This window comes from Cimex lectularius, unplaced genomic scaffold (genome assembly GCF_000648675.2).
Source record: "Cimex lectularius strain Harlan isolate CLEC.00 unplaced genomic scaffold, Clec_2.1 scaffold80, whole genome shotgun sequence".
Lineage (NCBI taxonomy): Eukaryota > Metazoa > Arthropoda > Insecta > Hemiptera > Cimicidae > Cimex > Cimex lectularius.
The window spans coordinates 953,352-968,678 of NW_019392709.1; the positions used below are offsets into that span (position 1 = coordinate 953,352).

Genomic DNA, 15,327 nt, shown 5'->3' on the forward strand with positions numbered 1-15,327 from the left:
TCGGCGAATGTTCCGCCATCATCAGGGCCTAATTTATTTAAAAAAACAAAATTTACATGAACAGAGTTACAAAACAATTTTATATAAATACATTACAAAAATACAAATACATACTTAACCCAGTTGTTAGGAAAATTCAATTTATTGCACATGTTTTGTAACATGAACACTTTTTCCAAAAGTAGTCGTCTCTCCAAGTTCAACTCTCTGCCCAGGATCTCAGGGGAGTCCAACTTGAAGAAATTACCACTTTCCGTCGCATGTGTTGCCAATCCCGTGGTTTTCTTACTATTTATACAATCCAGTCTATGTTGGTTCATTCTTATTTCTACTTTTTGTTTTGTTTGCCCAACATACTGGATATGGCAACCCGCACATGACAACTTGTAAATCACACTCGACTGTGAGCTTATTTGTTCCTTCGCCTTTAGGTTTGAATGCAAACATCTAAGGTTATTTTTAAATTTATACATGATACCAATATTCCCCATTTTATCTTTAAACAATTTCTTGGTTTTCAGGGATACATTAGGAACATATGTGATTGATCTAAATGAAATTGGTTTATCAATTCCCTCCATCATGACGTTGGGGATAATGTTATCCATTAGAGCAGTACTTTGAACATATTTTTCTTTAAATTCATAATGAGCCTACTTGCCAGTGCCACCAGGTAGTGGTTTGTTTTTAGCATTTTTAGGACCTTGGCTACATTTTGTTCCAGATATTTTGAGTCGCTCAAGCCCAAGGCTCGGTTTATCAAATTTCTGGCACAGTTCACCTTTAGAGAGAAAGAATGGGAAGAGTTGAAATCCAGGAACCTACAAAGCTAGTGGGCTTTCTGTACCAATTGATCGTTAATCTGTAATCATTTCTTTCAATGACCAAATCCAAGTATGGAAGTTTACCATCGTTCTCCTCCTCCACTGTAAACTTTAGGAGTTTAACAGTCTAAGCATTTCTTGGTATAATGCTCTTGGTATAAAGGTCATCAACATATTTTAATAATAATTTAATTTCAAACGGCAATTGTAGAGGTTTTTTTTTTCTTAGTATATAGATTCATTTTTCACCTTCACTTAAAAAAAAAAACATTGCAATAAATTGAATTTTCCCAACAACTGGGTTAAGTATGTATTTGTATTTTTGTAATGTATTTATATAAAATTGTTATGTAACTGTTCATGTAAATTTTGTTTTTTAAATAAATTAGGCCCTGATGATGGCGGAACATTCGCCGAAAGCTTGGTGAAACCCAATAGTGATGTTCTTTATTCACCTGTAATGACCTCAAGAAGATCCAATACAATATCAGTTTGAAAAAGATTAATTAATTGAAATAAATAATGACAATAATATATTTTTAAATATTAATTATTTATAATCGAATGATGAAACCACATTATTATTTTGTTTTATTACAAAAAAAAAAAAAAAAAAAAACCCAACTGACACTATACACACTAGCATTCCTTGTCATAAGTTACTGGAGATAATTTGGATATATCTTTTAAAACATTAATGGAATGATGAAACAACATTATGAAAGAAAAGAAAAAAAAAAAAAAAAAAAAAAGGAAACGGGAAAAATAAAAGAAAGAGGGAAGAAAAGGAGATGATTCATGCCATTTTTAAAAACTCGATATCATGGACCTGAAAAAGCCAGTGAGGAAGCAGAACGTACTTCCCAAGGAAGCAAATTCCATTTTTTTTTTTTTTTCAATGGATACCAGGAACTGGAGAGTTCCCTCCTGAGCACTGCAGCTGAGCTGTACAGCTTATTGTACTTTATCCCTGGCTCCATTTTTTTTTGTTTTTTTTTGGGGGGGGGGGCTCACAACACAAATGTGAACTTGATTGCCAGTGTTCTTCCATCGAAGAAACCCATTTTTGAAGGGGGTTGGGACCAAATTCAGGGTCGCTGAGATCTGATCCTGCTCCTTCCATTGATGAGTGCCGTGTCAATTTCTTTCAATTGCGGCCACCGGTCCCCTTAGGCATCAGAAAAAGTCCAGGGGCGACAGCGGGGATCGAACCCACGACAGCGGGATCTACTAGCTGAGAGTTTGACGCCTTAACCGCTCAGCTACCGCGGCCCCCCAGGCAATTCCATAGTCTTGTCCCTGAAATTTTGAAGGATAAGGCTAAAAGTTTAGAAGAGTTTCCTTTTTATGTAAGGTCTTGGTTGAGACGAAGAAGTTAGTGTCACGAGCGGGATTCGAACCCACGACCTTCAGCTCAATATGCCACTGCTCTAATTACTTGAGCTATCGTAACTTCATTAGAAGTGCTTAGAGCTTAAGCTCAAGTGGTTAGAGCAGCAGCGTATTGAACCAAAGAATAGTAGCAGTAGAAGAAAAATCAAAAAGATGATTCCAAATAAGCAAATTATGATTTTATTAATAAATAATAAAATCGATTGTCCATTATTACTGTCTTACCTAAATTTCCCATGTCCACTCAATAATCATTTTCTTCCTACCTCACATTCTTCATGATTCTGTATCAACCAGCTCCAGGATATATTTATTACCTTTATCCAGAAGTTTACACAAATGGATATACTCAATTAATTTACACAATTTTTTCGAAATGAAAGCTTATAATATTTTGCAAAATTAATTTCCTTGTGAAAAAAACAAACAAACATGTATATCAACAATAACAGGATGATAGAGTACAAAAAATGATACTAATCTTGTGAACACGAAAACTGGCGGATAAATCAATTTTAAAAAACCATTTATTGTCTGGACAATAACACAAGGTTAAAAAATAATGAAAAATTCTATAATTGAGCTCTTTCCATACCAGGAACATCTAATTTCATGCTACACCTTCTCTTGAACCAATGTCAATCTACTAATTCATATTCCACAAAGGAAATGACCGTAGTTGAAAAGGACGGTTCTGCTCACAGACTGTAAAAGAGGAAATGCCATTTTCTGACTTACCCTTTTTTTCGGTAACAATTAAGTACATTTTAACTGTGTAGAATATCTAGATAGGTCGGTGGATTAGATCGGCAGAATATCTCTTGGGTATAAACTGTCAATAAGCGTCCGTCCCATGGAGGACCTGTCTAACAGATAAAGAGTAGGCCATACAGGGTTGACACACGGACTTTTGGGCCAAAGCCCACTTATGTGTCCAACATGCAGACAAAATTTGCTCAATGTGTGCGTTTAATAGCATTCCTTAGTTTCATATATAGAGCGTGTTGAACTGCTATTTAATATGGAAATGGCGTATGAGCACAGAGGTGAGCATCTACCATCTAGGTCACCTGTTCAGATTCTTGGAAGAAACAAGGTTGTTTTATTGCATATAGTACTGATAGAGAGTGTGTATTTATTAGTGTGAATGTGCAGTGTAAGAGGGCCAATGACAGAATTGTGTACCGAATTGAGGATCAAGTTATATAAATGTAACGGAGGAATACGAGTACCCTTACTACGCTGACGGAATGTTATGTAAATAAGAAAGGTTGTTTGTAAGTGTGATTGGGTTTCGATTTAGGAAATAATTAAGTAAATGTCCTGGCTGTTGATAGGAAAAAACCTCAGTGGCTGGAAGGATAAGGAGGAGGTCCGACCCCGGACTGCCAAAAACCCGGGGTGGGTGATTCTCGAGGCATGTACATATCTGGCAATCTTACTCATATTCTATCATATTACAGTAACAAAATATAAAACCTTATTGGCTTCTTAAAATTGACCAACCCCCCTTTTTTTTTTTTTTTTACCACAGGGTGAACCTGTTGTTTGGTTGTTCTTTACTACCCTGATCTAATTATCTTTGACCTGTCAAGCCAGAAGTGGTCAAAAGACAAAGTTCCACCATTCTTACAATATCCCACTTTATTTGATTTTATATTTTGCACGGTAACATCAAGGAAAGAAGAGGTACACAATTATGCCCAATTCTATTAAAACATAACCTACACACGAAAGTACATCTTGCAACCCCACGATTAAATTTCAGGAATAACAATAATAAAATAAATTTAGAACAAAATTTAACATATATATATTATACATTTCCTATATACAATACATATTAAGGTATAAACGAGACTTTTGAATTGATATCACAGATTTATCAGTACACCCGACATGATAACAATAATACACACAAGGTTATGGTGAACGTAACACTGAAATGATATAAAAATATACCAAATTATGAACTTATAAACTATTATTTAAAGATGCGCAATTTTATTTTTCTCGTATTTACAAACATGGATTGCCAAATTGGCAGTACCTTATGCAATAAAAACATAATTGAGAATTACCGTTAACTCTATTCGATTGCGCATTTCCCAACATTAACTTTTTACCCTTAAAAAAAATAATAAAATAAAATAACAAACTAACTTAAAGTCAATTTACTTTTCAAGTCGTCTAAAAAAATCACAGAAAACTGAATATCTTGTATTCTAGGTAAATGCAAAAGAGCAACTTTGAGAAACTCCAAAATTTTTAACAGCCGCCTTTGCTTTTGTCTGAGGTGATACTTGCAATCATGTGACGTACTGTACTTCAACTTAATAAGTGTAGATCTGTATTGAGCCAATTTTTGTGATACACCGTCTATAAGACTTGTACGGACGTCTTGAATGCACATCTCGGCCTCCTGTGAAACATACTGAAAAATAAAGACAAACACCTATGTGTATATATATATTTATTAAACAATACAAAATCAAATAGTTCTATTTATTCTTATATTTACTATTACCGATTATAAACTAAATTATATTTCAATAGGAAGACTTACAGGATTGTTATTCCAACGAGAACATAAAGCGAGCATTATTGAAATCCGTTCATGGATTTTCAAATTTGACAAAATGAAACTCGACAGACTATGTAAATTTAATGGAGAAGACGTTGGAAATAATCGGCTGTCTGATTTTCTGAAGAAAAAAAAATGTTTTTATTAATAAACAAATATCTACTTTCTATTATAGGTAAAACTAGTACCAAAAAAAAAAAAGAAAAAAATGACAAAATACAGAAATTAAAAGTTGATAATCATAACTAAAAATAAAATAAAAAATAATGAACAGGTGTATGGACATATTTTATGGTTTATGTCCAACTGTATGTAGTTTATGGGAATTACAACAAACTTATTTCAATGAAAATCAAGTTGAACAAGATCAGAAATTCATGAGGGAAAAAAGAAAAAAATTATGATGGTTTGAAAGAAAAACAAACACTGATAAATCGTATTACAAATCGTAAGTGTTTAATTAATATTACAATAAAAATACATACCATTTGAAATAAACAACAAAATACGAGTGTCTGGTTTTTTGTCATTGAGTATATTTGGTATGTTTTGGTAGTTTTAAGAATTAATTATAATGTAATGTTGCATGCAAATAGAGCTTTACTTCACATAATGATAAACAGTTGAACATGACAAAATTAAAATTTATTTCAAGATAAATGTACATGCTGCTTTCAATCAATTTTAAATAAACTTGGCACAAGTCAGATTTTTTTAAATATACATTTACAAAATTACCTTTTCGATGGAAAGAACAGAATACTAGGATAAGAATGCATCGTGAATTCCCATGGCAAGTCATTTAGTTCACCATCAATCCTGGCAAATGTTATATCTCTTATATTTCTCAGCAAGTAGGCAATAGTGAGAAAGAGATTAGAAATTCCAAGACAAAATGAACAATATGGTGAATGAAAAAGTACTACAACATTCTAAATAAATAAATAATTATTAAACTGTGTTTTTTTAAAGATATGTAATTACATATGTACAATACAAATATACCTGCGTACTATTCAAAACTACATCGCTGAAAGAAAGTGTATTTAATTCCATTATTGAAACAGAAGTGACATCTTTTTGGTGATCTTTCACACTGTTATGAAAATTAACAGAATCTTTCATAGAACGCAATCCTTTTTCTCTTTCACCCGACAAGAACCTACTTAACATGTTCGCGACACTGGTTTCAGTTACTTCATTACTATTGATTTTAAGAACTTCCTGTTGGAATAAAATATGTCATTAGCTTAACATGCATTAATATTTCAACAATGATTCACCTCATCATCAAAAATCACAACGGAGGTTCGATGTCTCATTTTCTTTAGTTGAATTCCTAATCCGTTTGCAAGATGGGAATACTCATGGCTGTCCAATGCGATAAATGAAAATGAGGAATTAATTTTACATGAACTTAAAGTCTCTAAGGGATTTTTTAAAAATTTAGGCACTAAAGGTAACGGAGTCCTCTCTAACAAAGTACACTTTTCTACTTTTGCGGCCTCCATTAATTGTTCTGGTGCCCCATATAGTGTCCATTTTTTCAACCTGGAAATATATAACTTAATTATACATGGATTATTCCAGGGATGTATTAATTCAGATATCGAACATGCTTCAACAATGCCCTTTGGCTGGTAAGGGTGTTAAAGTATATACAACATCTACATCTATCGTTAATTTATTTTTGAAACATTCTAGTGCTCATGATGTGACTACTTTGCCTGCACCCACAGAATTTTTTTAGACAAATTTTTAAAAATGTTGACATATATTTTTAGGCCTTTGGGTTGAAAGTGGTTCTAAATAGAATTAGTCTTCTGACATTTCGGCATCCTCAAATAATGATTTTATTTATTAAAATAGTATAAACATCTTAAAAATTAATTAATTAAGGTTTTCAGTTGAGATAAAAAAAGTCAATGGCACGAGCGGGATTCGAACCCACGACCTTCGGCTTGATACGCCGCTGCTCTACCACTTGAGCTATCGTGACCTCGATCCACTCGGACATCAACTGCCCATTTCAACCACACCTTTTGAATTTTCCCTCCTTTTTGACATTTTTCAAATGTCGTGTAATCGGATTGGATTCTCAACGACAAATGAAATGGCTACGGAGAGCTTTAGTGAAGGTTTACTTCATTTTAAACTTATTCAATTCACTAGTTTCGTGGTCTGCTTGACCAATTAATATATTACAATTAATTAAGGTTTTCAGTTGAGATAAAAAAAAATCAATGGCACGAGCGGGATTCGAACCCACGATCTTCGGCTTGATATGCCGCTGCTCTACCAATTGAGCTATCGTGACCTCCATCCACTTTGACACTAACTTCCCATCTCAACCTATCAATAAATATTTCTTGATACCCATTTTTTGCTAAGGTTTTAATAGTTGCTAATTTTTTTTTTATAGTTAGCAGATGTTAATGGAAGTTTTAACATCCGTTGTATGAGCCAAATGAAACCAGCAGCCTTTTGGGACCATGGGTAGGAAGAATCCGCTGGTATCATAGTGTCTGTAGTTGTGGGGTTTCTACATACGTCTATTTCTAGTAGGTTGTTTATTATGGACAATTTTAGGTCTGAAAAGTTCAAACAACCATCTTTGTTAATTTCCAATGTAAAATTTATATTACGGTGTAGAGAATTAATTAGTTGGAGGAATTCTTTGAGATCCTCTAATGTTCCCGACCATATGCATAAAATATCGTCTACATAGCGTTTCCAGAAATGAACAGATTTAATTAATTTGTTCTTTGATTTGAAAAGGTTTTTTTCGAAATTATCCATGAATATTTCAGCACAAAGTGCGGAGGTCTCAGCGGGTTCACTTTGGCAAGTCATGTCGAGAGACGTGATTTTAGAAGTCCTTCAACCTGATGATGAGCTAAAGGGCTCGAAATCCGAGCAAAACTTACTGTGAGTAGGAACTATCTTTTTAAAAAGGATTGAACACCACTCTCACTCCATCATTTATCATTTCTAGAAAGTAGACGATGTCAACTTTTTAAAATTATATACATACTTGTGTTTCTTAGTGACCTATTGTTTCATAATTTGTTGAGGTCGTGAGGAGCGGTCAAGAATATGGTAGTTTAGAAAAACACCTTTTTTCATTTTTTTGTTGATGTTTTGGCCATACTTTCACACAAAACCAACATTAAACCACAAGAATAGCACGACACTTTATGTCGTGAAGATGACCCGAATAAAGGTCGAAACATCATTCTTGACTGCTCCTCACGACTTCAACAAATTATATACATATTCAAACATTCGAAATTAAATACACCGTGTTTGTTTAATTTCCCATATCAATAACCAATTATTTATTTTATAATTACCTGTTATATGGCAAAGATTCAGAATATTTGAAAAACTTCACACTGGGGCAAAAGCCAACTGAATTCTGGCATGTCATATTGTGCCATTTTTGATGTGGTGTGATACATTGGGTCTGCATTCTCCTCTTTTTCAGAAATCTTGAACATTCCTCTCTTTCTAGTTTATCAGCTTTAATCAATTCTAGAAAATATACTAAATGTAAACCTTGTTTCAGCGTTATGATCTGTTACTGTTAACATTTAATTTCACCTTCTTCATATCCAGCATGATATAACGATCCAAACTTAAGTACATATGTAAAAAAGTCGTCTTCCGGATCAGAACTTGTGCCATTAGTACAATAGTTAAAATTCATTGCCACACGCCTCAACTACCATAAAAATGAGAATAACAATATGAAACGTATCAAATCAATAAACTTTACCTATATAATTTATACAAAAAATCTGTCAGAAAATTTCTAAATTTTTGGAAATTTTCTGAATTTATTTGTTATGTTTAATATGGTGTTTCTTCAACTATAAAACATGTAATAATTAAATCCATACTGTATCTCTGATAGTCTTGTAATAATTAAACAACATATCTCACAATAGCCTAATTATTAATAAAGAGATTTTTACCAAATGGTAATAAGGAATAATGGTTGATAGCGGATTTCTGGGTGTAAACATGACCATCACAGGACCTTTTTTGATATGAGGAAGGATGGTATTAGAGTTTAACTCAGACATGTCATTTTCTGTGTGCTGCAGAACCCATTTGTGTACTGATAGAGCATTTATAGGTCCTTTATATTTCTGTAAAAAAAAAGGTATTAGTCAGTTAAATGGATAATTACACTTTAATGCAATCTCCACTTTAGAATTATAATAAATTGAGGTGAAGTAAAAGTGATGAAATAAAGGTAATTATGATTACTAAAAAAAATTGTATATAATTCTTTAAATTCACTAATTTCGTGGTCCGCTTGACCGATTAATATATTACAATTAATTAAGGTTTTTAGTTGAGATAAAAAAGTCAATGGCATGAGCGGGTTTCGAACCCACGATCTTCGGCTAGATACGCCGCTGCTCTACCACTTGAGCTATCGTGACCTCGATCCACTCGGACACTAACTCTCCATCTGTGGTAGTAGCGGCGTATTTAGCCGAAGATCGTGGGTTCGAATCCCACTCATGCCATTGACTTTTTTATCTCAACTAAAAACCTTAATTATTTGTATGTAATGTTACTATTTTTTTTTTTTACCACTCTCTTATTCCATAAGTATAAAACTAATGATGGCGATTCATCCACATCAAGGGCGTCATTTTCTTTGGTATTGGTAAAAACAGCGACTGCTATGTGTCTTTCATGATCGTGAGTTGCGAGCCTTAGAGAAGTGTCGTATAATACTTTGTATGCATTTCCCCCGATGATACCTTTGAAGTTAAAGTGACCAACCAAAACCACCTATAAATTGAGGATTTACAGTACAGAAAATAAGAAACCCGTGTATAAAAAAATATACATCGTGTAGATATCTAAGGTGCCAAAGCTCTGGCACCGATTCTATCCTCGTAATCGGGTGTATAACCGAATGAATAAATCTTATGATGTGATCGGCTGTTTGAATTCCTTTATATTCGGCTGCTTTGTGAGATCCGATGTATAATACCAACTGTGGAAAATGGTACACTACATCTTTGAATGTCAACTGGCATTCACTGCCCGGTTCCCAGCAGTTCATAGCAGCAAAATAAACCTGAAAAGTTGATTCGTCATGTGAGATTAAAAAAATATTTCAAATTTACATGGTTTTACCTTGTTTGAATAAAACTCAGAAACTTTAATAAATTCCTGTTTTACATCTTGGCAGTCGGCGTCCCAAGGGGCATAAAACATGACAAAAGAAAAATCAACATGTGTAATTTCATGCATCAGCTCGGACAAACTGCCTTGATAAAAATCTCGAATATTTGGGTGATCGAAAAAAGGTTCTGCGGGAGATCCTCTTTGAGTCTTTTGGTTCCTGGAAATAAAATAAAAATACAAATAATTTGTTTTTAGGCAACGTACAGTTGTTATTAAGAGGTTTTTTTTACATCTGTTTCTATGATCTTAATAACTCTGCACAATCATTAAACCCGCATGAACTTTTCTGGTTGGTTAGGGGTGACAAATGGTAAACATAAACAGTTGTTGAGAAAGTACCTTTGAAATTGATATCATGAAGCGTAGTGTAAACGTCATTTGTGAAAACAAGAAACAAGAGGCCTTAATTGAGATCCCTGAGGAACTCCTGAAGTAAGTGATAATTTAAAACATTCAGAAAAATTAACTTTCATCAAACCTATTTCCAAATAAGAGTGAAACCAACAGAGAAGACCCACCAAAACCATGTTTCCCCAGCTTCACAACTGAAATATCATGATTGACCGCAACATCAGTGTGAATTGAATGTACATAAAAATGTCCTCGGCGGCTGAGTGGTTACAAATCCCGGCACAGCCCATGGTCTACTAATTGAAAATAGTAAATAGAAGAGCCATAAAGTGGTATGACCACTAGTCCACAACATTTGACTAGTAGGACATTATGCCCTCCAGTATGTCAGAAATTACTTATATAACAATTTATTAGGTTTCGTGGTCCACTTGACCAAATAAATTCTCTTCAATTAATTAATTGAAAAATGGCAGAAAGGAGGGAAAATTCAAAAGGTGGGGTTGAGATGGGAAGTTAGTGTCCAAGTGGATCGAAGTCACGATGCTCAAGTGGCAGAGCAGCGGCATATTTAGCCTAAGGTCGTGGGTTCGAATCCCGCTTGTGACACTGACTTTTTTATCCCAACCAAAACCTTAATTAATTACATAACAATGTTTATCAAATGCATGTAGAATATGTTTTTGATAGATTAAAAGATCGGTGATCATGATGGATACCAGAAAGTGGGGGTTTTGCTTGCCAGCCACTGAAGCCTTCTTACTTATTGTACCTTCCTAATTCCCTTACTTTGGAAATATTCGAACATCATCCTCTTCCCAAAACCTGACAAACCAATGCAAAAAGTTTCGTCATGTCACCTAATCTGCTTACTTTCCATCATGTCCAAACTATTTGAAAAAATTCCCCTTAAAAGACACTTGATCAAATTTAACTCCTCCAACCTTCTCCCAGATCATCAGTTTTGCTTTCGTCCCATCATTCCACATCCAGCAAGTGTTTTGCATTGTAGACTCGAGCGAAAAAAATATTGTATGGGGGCCTTTCTCAATGTCACACAAGCGTTTGACCAAGTGTGGCACAAGGTTATTTGGACAAATTAAAGCATGTCCTTCCCAATACCTTTCTCTGAAATAACAGAGTGGTTCGTTCAAGTCTGACAAGAATTACACTAAATACTGCTCTCTCTCGTTGCAGAGTAACTCTCATTGCAGGGCAGTGTGCACGGATCATACCTCTATATTTTTTGTACTGCAGATGTTCCTACTAAAATTACCATCCTACTTGCATCTTTTGCCGATGACAGTTGTACTAGCTTCAAACTCCAAAACTAAAGCAAGAGTGCCCATGTCACATTTCCACTCTGAAACAAAACTCCTCTCACAATATACTACAACAACATTCCTATCCCAAAATCTATGCTACCTTGGGTTCCACCTAGACTCAGCATATGGGACTGAAATGACAAGACTTAAGCAGATCTTATGGTTTACTTTACAAACTTTTACGACGACAATACAAACTATCGTTGAAAAACAAATTTACAGTTTATGTGTAATATTTAGTGAACGTTAAGTAATTATTATTTAGATATTGTGAGATGTGGTCTAGTAATTTTGGCACGATATAAAAAATGTTTTTTTAAACCTACAACACAGCAGACCACATCTCGCGATCTTTAAATAATCCTTACAATTTATCAAACACTACTACAACCGATTTGGTCATAAGAAATAGAATTGTGGGGAATCGCTAAACCATATCTCCACTTCTTTCAATGTAAAGTCCTCAGATCACTTATAACTTCTCTGTATTGTCTCTAATACTACCTCCACATTGACTTTAAAATCACATTCATCCAAGATTTAATCCCCAAAAATTTACCAAGTTCCAAAATAATTCTCCTATCACCCCAATAGTCTCGCCCAAGCCTTGTCCAACAGAAACCATCCCCAAAATCCCATAAGAACTCAAGGAAATGGAGTTGCGACCTCCTTTCTGAGGAGTAGTTCATTTAGTATAGTGAATTGGAAGAATAATATTAATCATTTACCCCCCTCAATGCACAATCTACAAAATGGGATCATCACTGATTGCTGTGTATGGTGATTAGTGACCGTAATCGATGATTATTCAGAAATCGTGAGATGTGGTCTGGTGTGATGTAGGTTTCAGAAAAGCATTTTCTTTATCGTGCCAACGTTTCGATCTTTATTGAGATCATCTTCAGGGCCTGGGATTTACAAACATTGTTTAAATTTAACAAAAACATGTAGGATGTGGAAACAAGTGAATTTATACAATGCAAAAAAATATATTTTTTATATTCAATCAAAGTATTTCTACTCACTCAAAGTGTTTGTTTTCTGCGTAAGTGTGCCATTCTTGTGTGTCGTGTTGAGCTAAACATAAAACAGCAATATCTCACTGGCACTCTCAACACGACACACAAGAATGGCACGCTTACGCAGAAAACAAACACATTGAGTGAGTAGAAATACTTTGATCGAATATAAAAAATATATATTTAGAAATCGTGAGATGCGGTCTGGTATGATGTAGGTTTCAGAAAAACATTTTCTTTATCGTGCCTACGTTTCGATCTTTATTGAGATCATCTTCAGGGCTCAAAGTGTTTGTCTCCTGTGTAATTGTGCCATTCTTGCGTGTCGTGTCGAGTGTGCCATTCTTGTGTGTTGTGTCGAAAGTGCCAGTGAGATATTGCTGTTTTATGTTTAGCTCAACACGACACACAAGAATGGCACACTCGACACGACACGCAAGAATGGCACAATTACACAGAAGACAAACACTTTGAGCCCTGAAGATGATCTCAATAAAGATCGAAACATTGGCACGATAAAGAAAATGCTTTTCTGAAACCTACATCACACCAGACCGCATCTCACGATTTCTGAATAATCATTGATTGCTGTGTAGATTTTTTTTTTTCAGATGCCAGTGACCAGGAAAGTTTGATGGATACTGACTTTATTTTTTACAAACCCATAATGTTGCGGGATAATAATCTCAGTCTCAAGTGGAAATATCTCATCATAAATAATAGATTTGTGTACTTTCGCTATTGGGCAAATGGTATCAACGGGACGGTAGGAATAGCTATTATACAGAAATAATTAAAACGGGTGGATAATTAATATTCTTTCTTCCTCTGGCTAGTAGTAATAAATTAAATCATTTAAATATTTGATTATGTAAAATAGTGAATTAAAAAAAATGTTATATTTATCAGGTCGTTTTTGAAGTGGATGATGACAGATCACCAACCGGGAAGATGGATGGTTTAGCTCTAAGTGACATTGAAATTCTAATGTCTCATTTAATCATAAATCAATAGTAATTTAACAATGATTTTGAGTGTTTATCAATCATTTTATAACTAAACTCTTATTTATTCATCAGCGACTTCTGCGTTATATGATTCTACTTTATAAATAACTATAATCCTCATCTGAATTTTGTAAGGAAGGAAACAGAAATCATTTTTATAATTCATATACAATCAAATACTTAAAAAAATATGAATATTTCTATTGTGCATTATTATTTCATGTAATTGTGGATGTAAAATGAAAATGATTGAATAAAAATTAAAACTATATGTTAGTCTAGTTAAGAATCTTGGATAAAACTTATCTAGGCCTATTTTCAAAAAAAAAAAAAAATTACAGATATAATAAAAAAAATGATGTCTGTAAATACTCACGAATGAAGGATTGATGCATAAGCAGCGAATATTGCTGCAAATATGAAAAAAATTGCCCGGCACACGATAAACATTGTTGACAGCTTATGAACTTTATTGTTTGCATTAACGTCATCATTCTCTTCGAGTGTCTTTTCCGAACTCCGTGTCATCACTCCACGTCATTAATTATATTATTAGCCATTAATGCAAGGCCTATCGCAGCATCTCTGATTGATTTTATGATAAAAAACATAAACAATTTGCCAGAAACAACTAACAAGTGTGACGTGTGGTCGTCTGTGCTGATCTTGTGAGGGTAACCTGGGACTGAGGTTAAAACATGTAACACCCTTTTATCACTCAATTTCAAATATTCAAAACTACGTACACAGAAAGGAGTAATAATGAAACAATTTTATTGGCACACAACTTAATAAATTGTCCACACATTAATAAAAACTCGCTTTTATAGCTTATTCGTGCTTTTAAAACGAGTTGTAAAAAATCACGTAATTTTTTAAATGATTACACTTTATTAGTTTGAAATGTCTGGTAGGAAAGACAAGTTCACATTTAAATTTGAGAAACAGTCATGAAGTAACTGCATAATATTGCACATTTAGCCCTTAGTAAGAATTATTAATTTCTTATTCAATATTAATTTTTTTACAATTATTTATTTATTTACGGATCGAAATCCACTATAAAAAAAATACAATAACAAAAAATATAAATAATATATATAAAAAGAATAAGGACGTATACACATGGAAATAATATAAATGGTAAATATAAATGATAAATATAAAAATACAATTAAAGAGTAAAAACTGTACAACAAAAATGAAAGACATAATTACTAACCAAATAAGGCAGAGGAAACAAAATAAGCTGAAAGGCAATTGAAACTACAATAATTAGGTACATATTTAATGAAAATAATGCTCTTTGTAAATATATAATAAGACTAGAGTGCGAGAATTAGTTGAACCAATAAATGAAATAAATTGTAATATGAAATCTTTTCGGAGGATCTACGGAAGAGGTCAAACACAGAGAAAACTACCTTTTCGCCGAGCTTTCAACAGTTTTATACTGTCATCTTCAGGGCCTGTTTTATTATCATATAAAAAATAATTAAAACATGAAAAAAAAATTGCACAAAAATTGAATATCTTACTTAAACCTTAATGGGGAATTAAACGACATGGTGTTTTGGGCACAGAAGTACATTATGTTTTTTGGGGCTCAGC

General features: G+C 33.6%; 1 protein-coding gene across 2 annotated transcripts; it reads right to left on the bottom strand.

Moving 5' to 3' along the window:
* Positions 1-4,005: 4,005 nt before the first annotated feature.
* Positions 4,006-14,390, bottom strand: LOC106673968 (thioredoxin domain-containing protein 11-like). 2 transcript variants are annotated; one of them, XM_014406379.2, is made up of 12 exons: positions 14,093-14,390; positions 9,964-10,171; positions 9,671-9,904; positions 9,409-9,612; positions 8,778-8,954; positions 8,404-8,524; positions 8,154-8,334; positions 6,084-6,351; positions 5,806-6,024; positions 5,539-5,732; positions 4,783-4,921; positions 4,006-4,638 (listed from the first exon to the last, which is right to left on the bottom strand). In XM_014406379.2, the coding sequence occupies exons 1-12, from the start codon at positions 14,242-14,244 to the stop codon at positions 4,375-4,377; spliced, it is 2,361 nt and encodes a 786-aa protein (XP_014261865.1). In that variant the 5' UTR covers positions 14,245-14,390; the 3' UTR covers positions 4,006-4,374. The 2 variants fall into 2 exon arrangements, with proteins under 2 accessions (XP_014261865.1, XP_014261864.1); XM_014406378.2 differs by having other exon boundaries at positions 4,006-4,650.
* Between the last annotated feature and the right edge of the window lie 937 nt (positions 14,391-15,327).